Raw genomic sequence first — 6,427 nt, 5'->3', positions numbered from 1 at the left:
CGGTGTTTACATCATGATTATAGATAAGATATTACAGACCTTATCTATTTTAAGTTTTAAGCATAATATTTGGGAAATTGGAACTCAATGCTTACGATTTACAATTTACAATATTTACATTTACATAACATCGAGATCGATCTATGAGAAATTAAATTTGCATGCATCGAGCCATATTCCAACTTTCCAAGATCGATAAATCGTTCTGTTTCATTGATTTTTTTTTTTGAATCACTGCTGACTTTTCATTAGACATAGAAAAATACCTCACAATACTTTGTAAGTTCTTATATCTTGATTTTTGGTTTAGAGGATGTCAGTGCACCATTTTTTTTTCTCTCTGACCCCCGAGCAGCATAGAAAATTTTTGTTTAGCAGAATCAACTTCGTATATTACATTTTTAAATTGTAATAATTTACACACTCATAACTTACATACAAATAAAAATATCATGAAATAGCCAACGTAGGGACACAGGTAATATCCCTAACTTAAAGTTGGATGATAAATACATTCACCTCAATATTAAAACTAGGTAATAACACAGAGTTGGTTCTACTAAATGTAAATTTGTTATGTTGAGCATACATCAGAGAGAAAACAAATAGTGCACTGATATTATTCACACGATAAAATTTTTCATTTTACCTACATACCGTGACTTAAATTTATTATATATCATGTCAAGGATTGGTAAACATCACTTAAGTTGTCTGTTTTTAGGTAATGTGTAGTGTTTTTAATAATAATATGAAATCAACAAGTTGAAAACGCTGAGTTTTGATTATTAATAAAAAATAATAGTAATAATAATTGAAGTTTCAAAACTATTTGTCATATATCTAATAATTATCATTGTTATTATAAACAATTTTATAGTTATAGTGTTTGAATTATACATCCTATGCACATATAAATTCTAAATTGGGTTTTAATCAGGTCTCTCATTATATACGATTCTAGCATGACATAGAAATGATTTACATTAGTAATTACATTGTTAATTTACAATGACTAAAGAAATTGTGTTTACAGTTTGTAAAAACTGTATTATTGTTGATGAGTGAATACTGAAAAAGATAATTCATCATAGTTTATATTTGTTTCTAGAAGTTCAAAATGTCTGTTAAACAAGAGCATCCTTTAACTATAAAATCAGAAACAAAACTAAACATCAAGAAGAGTGAAAATAATGAAGATTCTGAAAAGACTGAAACTCCAGATGATAAAGCTGAAATAACAAAGATAGTTAATACTGAGTAAATATTATGTATTATAAATACTTTTTACTACTTTTGATTTTTTAATTAGAGTACCTAAACACGTAAATTTATGTTATTTAAATAATATTTTGTCATAAAGTTTATCGCTAATCAGTAAATTATAAATAGTAATGGATCTCTATAAATATAATATGAAAATATGTGAATAGAAGAAAGCAAGTCTGTAGCATTACTAACATATATTTTTTGTATTATGTAAAAATAATTTCAGCACCTAAACTTTTTAATACACAATGTTGGTAACTCGATTAAATATACTGTATACATATTATATATTAATATTTAATATTATTAATTATAAGCATTCAATTGCTTAATCCTAATTTATCTTAAGACATGTTTTTCTTTTTCTATTAGATACCTGTGTAAAATTCATATTTTTTTAAAAAGTAATTTTATAACAATATTATTTTTAAATCTTCTCGTACATTAAATCCATGAAACGTTTCTTTTTTTGCAGAACAGAACCAGCGGTTGAAGAGAGGCCAATTTTTGTGTGCAAAAACTGTAATCTGACTGAACGATATGATTGTTTTAATAATCGTGTATCATTTAATCGCAACATAGGAACAAAAGTTGATTACTATTTAGCTAGAGATCCATTTTCTCCGCTCAGCAAAAGGCAATTCTTAATCTTAGGATCAGTTTGTTCTATATGTGATAAAGATGTTTGCATTAAGCCTGAATGCAGTATATTTTACTCTAAGTTTTTCTGCTCTACTTGTGCAAGAAAATATATTACAAACTTCCCTACTAGTATTCAAGAAAAAATCAAAACGACAAAAAGAATTTAGAAAATTACACAATTATAGAGAGATTAAACATAATTTAAATTATGAGCTATAAGTGTATACATTTTTTAAAATGGTTAGATTTTAGTATTGTATATCTGTGTTATAAAAATGGATAAAGGATATTATGTATCAACTCTGTTTAAACTTTAAACTGATACCTTTTTATATTTTATAATAATTGTGATTTGTGAACTATTTAAATTCTAATTAAATAATATATTTAATTGAAATGATATAGACCAGAGGGTCTCCAACCGGCCCAACCCAGCTCTATGGACTTTCTGTAGTCCACGTCCACTAGTCCGTGAGACACTGAGAAGTGAGAGTTGAGACACCTGCGACCTGCGTGACACGACTACACGAGTATGTCGTCCACCAAGTGGTGGTCCGCGAACCATACCAACAAAATTTAAAATAGTATAATATGTTTGGTAACTGGTTATAACTACGATAGGTAGTTTATGGCAACCGCGTCCATCGTTATCATTTTTTGTTGCCACCACTCAAGGTTATTACACGGAATTAAGTTATTAGAACTTATTTATTTCTTTCGCAGCCATAATATGTAATTATACAAACTAAAACACTATTTAATTAAATAAATAAAACAAAATCAAAAGGGTTGAGAAACGAGACAGGCATAAAAACATTATATTGTTAGTTATATCCTTATATCATATTTTGTAGTGTTTGTACGACAATTGTCATGGCGTCACTTTCTCCCACTCCTATTTTTTCGATATTTTCAAAATGAGGCAACCTGTATAATCTATAAGCCTCGGCCACCACTACCGTATTGTCCGTATTGCATAATTTGCATATGGCTACCGGCTTTCGTGATACCGCTACCGCGCGACGGCCGATGAGAAATTGAGAAACCTCGACTGCTTAAGTTTCAAGTATCGCTTAAGCTTTTACTGGTTTTAGGTTTTCAGTTTTTGAGCCGTAACAAACTAATAACAACATTATTCTTGTTTTTCGAATGTTGTCGATGGCTCACTTATAATGACAATATTTTAATAGCTAGAAAATTAACTTTAATCGCAGATTATAGTTTTGGATACACCGTTCGATTAGTCCACTGACTGTGTTGTTATTATACGCTTCGATCCGTAAAAATCATAATATATTCGTTAGTAAATTATTTGCATATAACTTGGTAAGTGATTCAAAATATTTATTGATTTAAAAACTATAATAATAATAAACACGAACCTATTAAAGATTTTATTTTTTGATTAGATGGATACATTACATAATATCACGGACTAATATTATATTAGTCCGTACATAATATCTTAGTTAGGTGTCGCCTCTATACTATTTAGTTGGTTTATCAAAAATTAGTTTATCATACATAAGTATACCTATTTATTTTTTGAGAAATGTCTAATAAAAAAGTACTGTTGAATGTACTATAAATATAATTATTTTTTCTTTGAAATAGTAATGTTGAATCTTTAAAACAATCACTAATAAAAATAAAATAATTTGTATTTTTACTTAGAAATGTATGTGCAAGTATCAGCAAGTGAAAACAGTGATCCCATTGACATGCCTACGGAAGACGACAATAGTCTTCTATTATCTACATTAGAAGCACAGTATCCTGGAGTAATTGGTTTGAAGTATCGTGTTAACAATAGGTTGCGTATAGTACGTCTCAATGAAGGCAAATTGTACCCACCCGAAGATGGCTGGTTAGATCGTATGTATATGTGTAATTTTAGAAATACACCTGCAGAAAAACGTAAGCACAGTGAAATTGATGATTGTAATAAGGCAGAAGATGATAATAGTGTTTCTGATATGGATTTGGTTGTACTGGGTTTACCGTGGAAGGTAACTGAAGAGGATTTGAAAAAATATTTCACCAAATTTGGTCAAGTAGAATATACTCAAATTAAAACTGATCTTAATGGTAAGTCAAAGGGGTATGGATTTGTCAGGTTTAAGCATAAGAAATCTCAAGTCCGTGTTATGTTAGAACGACACAACATTGAAGGTCGATGGTGTGATGTACGTATACCTAATAGTAAAGACAAACATGTAAATAAAGTTCCGCGTAAAGTATTTATAGGTCAAGTGTCTGAAGACGTAGATGAAGATGCATTAAAAAATTATTTTATCAAATTTGGAGAAATATCAGATTTATTTTTACCCAGACCACATAGAGGTTTTGCATTTGTGACATTCACTGATCCTTTATCTGCTCAAAAAGTTATTGGCAAAGATCATAAAGTTGGTGATTGTAGTGTGATATGTACAGAAGCTATACCTAAGAAAGAAATGGCTCCCAAATGGAATGATTATGATAATAGAGATAGAGTTAAGGATAGGAGAAGAGATCGATCGCCCAATCAGCCTCAAGCTTGGTCCCAAGATAGCATTTGGGACTATGATCAGGAATATTATGACCGGCTGTACAGTCGAGGAAGTGGGCATCAATCAGTCAATAATAGTTATACAAATGATAAGAATATTAATTCAGACATGGTAGCAGCTGCAGTAAACAAAGCAGTCATGGGAGTGATTGGAAATTTAAAAGGACAGGGTAATCAAGGTGATAAATTGCCAGGAACAGATGATTGGTGGATGAGGAGATGAATAAGTTATTGAGATCACATATTATCTTTGATATAATGTCTATAAATAAATATTCATCAAACTAGTATTGATGTTTAGAACTGATTTTGACTACCCAAAATTCAATGGGGAAAAAATTGATAAATACAACTATTCAATTATTAATAAATTAAAAGTTAATACACCAGTCATTGACTATCATTTGCAAGTTCCTCAATAATATTCTTACTACTGATTCAAAACAAATTGTATCCAAATTAATTTTTTTAATATGTTTTATAGATAATTTGTGCATCCATTTAATTTGTTGACAGTTCTACATCTGTATTATCACATTATATATATATATATATATATATCAAAAATGTTAATGTAAACATTACATCACATAATGTTACTCTTATTTAATTTAGTAAGGAAAAAGAAAGACAAAAAATAATTGTTATATTATCTCAACTGTTGTCATTTTTGTTTATTTTTAATGGATTTTAATCAATGGTCAGTTTATTAAATTACACATTTTTTCCTACCAATGTAGATAGATTAACATTATTATAGAATTTGTGTTACTTAAAACTTAAAAGTAACAAAATACTTATTTTATATTTGTTTCTTCTTTTTACTTAATTGAACTTATTTTCCCATTACAATATGTACCTTTTTATGTCTTATTTTATTTAATTATATTTTCGTAAATACCACAATAAAGTAAATACACATGGTTTTTAAATTAAAAAGTTAAGTATATGTGTGATTCACTTTAATACTTAAAATGAATAAAAATAAAAATGTTTCATGTAATTTTTTTTTTTAAATATTTTTTTATAAATTTTCCATTAAATGTCTCATATATAATATTAATTATTGGTTTGCAATTTGTACTTGTAATAAAACATTTGTTTCTACAACCAAGTTTTTAATTATATTAAGACTTAAGAGTACCTGCCACCTGCATGATTCTATCTTACAAACATAAACATGAAATACAATAAAAAAAATGTTGTTGTTAGCTTTAATACTGCTTAGTGAATTATTTTATATGTTTATTTGTTGGGTTTTTACAATGGTTTTATTTATGAACTATTCATGAATAAGAAATTGGTAATATTTAGTCATATCTCGGTGAAAATTAAAATATTGTAACAATTTTTACTTTTGGTTTAACTACGTAAATTCAGTGAAGTATTTAATTTAACCTCATGAAATCGGTTTTACTATACATAAATTCGCTGTATTATAAGTTTGTCAGAGGGAGACAACTCATAATATATGGTGTGACTTTCTCTTAAGCATAATATATCTCAATTGTGGGTAAACTCTAGTTCGCTGCACTCAATGCAGCTAATGAACCTTAATAACCAATTCTAATTGGTAAAATTAATAAAAATGATACATACAATTTAGATGTACCTATGCATTTTTTGACCGTTGTACATTTTTATTTTTACTTTCTGGCCCTCCGTTAAAAATGTTTGCATATACCTGAGATATGTAGTACCCAAGTAGTAATTCAAACAATCGTTTTGGTTTTTTTTACTGAAATTTTGATTACTATTTATGAAAATATGTCATTAATCATTATAGAACATAATACATATTTTTATAAGATAATACAATTGTTTAAATTATTTAATGTGCTGCACGCATACCACACTATTTACATAAATAGCATCCCATGGAAATCATTTAAAAAGAAAAATTGGGAAATAAATGGTCGACTTTCTGTAAACAACTCAAAAACTCAATTTATTTTACAAACAACG

At 28.1% G+C, this 6,427-nt stretch overlaps 2 protein-coding genes across 3 annotated transcripts; both read left to right on the top strand.

Moving 5' to 3' along the window:
- Window positions 1–67: 67 nt before the first annotated feature.
- Window positions 68–2,311, top strand: LOC107163543 (cysteine-rich DPF motif domain-containing protein 1). 2 transcript variants are annotated; one of them, XM_015511001.2, is made up of 3 exons: window positions 68–279; window positions 1,112–1,260; window positions 1,745–2,311. In XM_015511001.2, exons 2-3 carry the CDS (start codon window positions 1,121–1,123, stop codon window positions 2,076–2,078), a joined length of 474 nt encoding a protein of 157 aa, XP_015366487.1. In that variant the 5' UTR covers window positions 68–279; window positions 1,112–1,120; the 3' UTR covers window positions 2,079–2,311. The 2 variants fall into 2 exon arrangements, with proteins under 2 accessions (XP_015366487.1, XP_015366488.1); XM_015511002.2 differs by lacking the exon at window positions 68–279 and adding an exon at window positions 413–724.
- Window positions 2,312–2,876: 565 nt separating this feature from the next.
- Window positions 2,877–5,680, top strand: LOC107163540 (TAR DNA-binding protein 43-like). The gene is made up of 2 exons (XM_015510997.2): window positions 2,877–3,237; window positions 3,586–5,680. Exon 2 carries the CDS (start codon window positions 3,588–3,590, stop codon window positions 4,683–4,685), a length of 1,098 nt encoding a protein of 365 aa, XP_015366483.2. The 5' UTR covers window positions 2,877–3,237; window positions 3,586–3,587; the 3' UTR covers window positions 4,686–5,680.
- Window positions 5,681–6,427: the final 747 nt, after the last annotated feature.

Source organism: Diuraphis noxia, unplaced genomic scaffold, assembly GCF_037042655.1.
Source record: "Diuraphis noxia isolate RWA-SAM2 unplaced genomic scaffold, SU_Dnox_SAM2 contig0005, whole genome shotgun sequence".
NCBI lineage: Eukaryota > Metazoa > Arthropoda > Insecta > Hemiptera > Aphididae > Diuraphis > Diuraphis noxia.
Note: the sequence above shows the minus strand (reverse complement) of the source record. Positions and strands in the feature narration are given on the sequence as shown.

Coding starts and splice junctions, on each gene's coding strand:
- LOC107163543 (XM_015511001.2), top strand. CDS start 1,121: ATGTCTGTTAAACAAGAGCATCCTTTAACTATAAAATCAGAAACAAAA. Junction 1,261..1,744: donor ACAAAGATAGTTAATACTGA/GTAAATATTATG, acceptor CTTTTTTTGCAG/AACAGAACCAGCGGTTGAAG.
- LOC107163540 (XM_015510997.2), top strand. CDS start 3,588: ATGTATGTGCAAGTATCAGCAAGTGAAAACAGTGATCCCATTGACATG.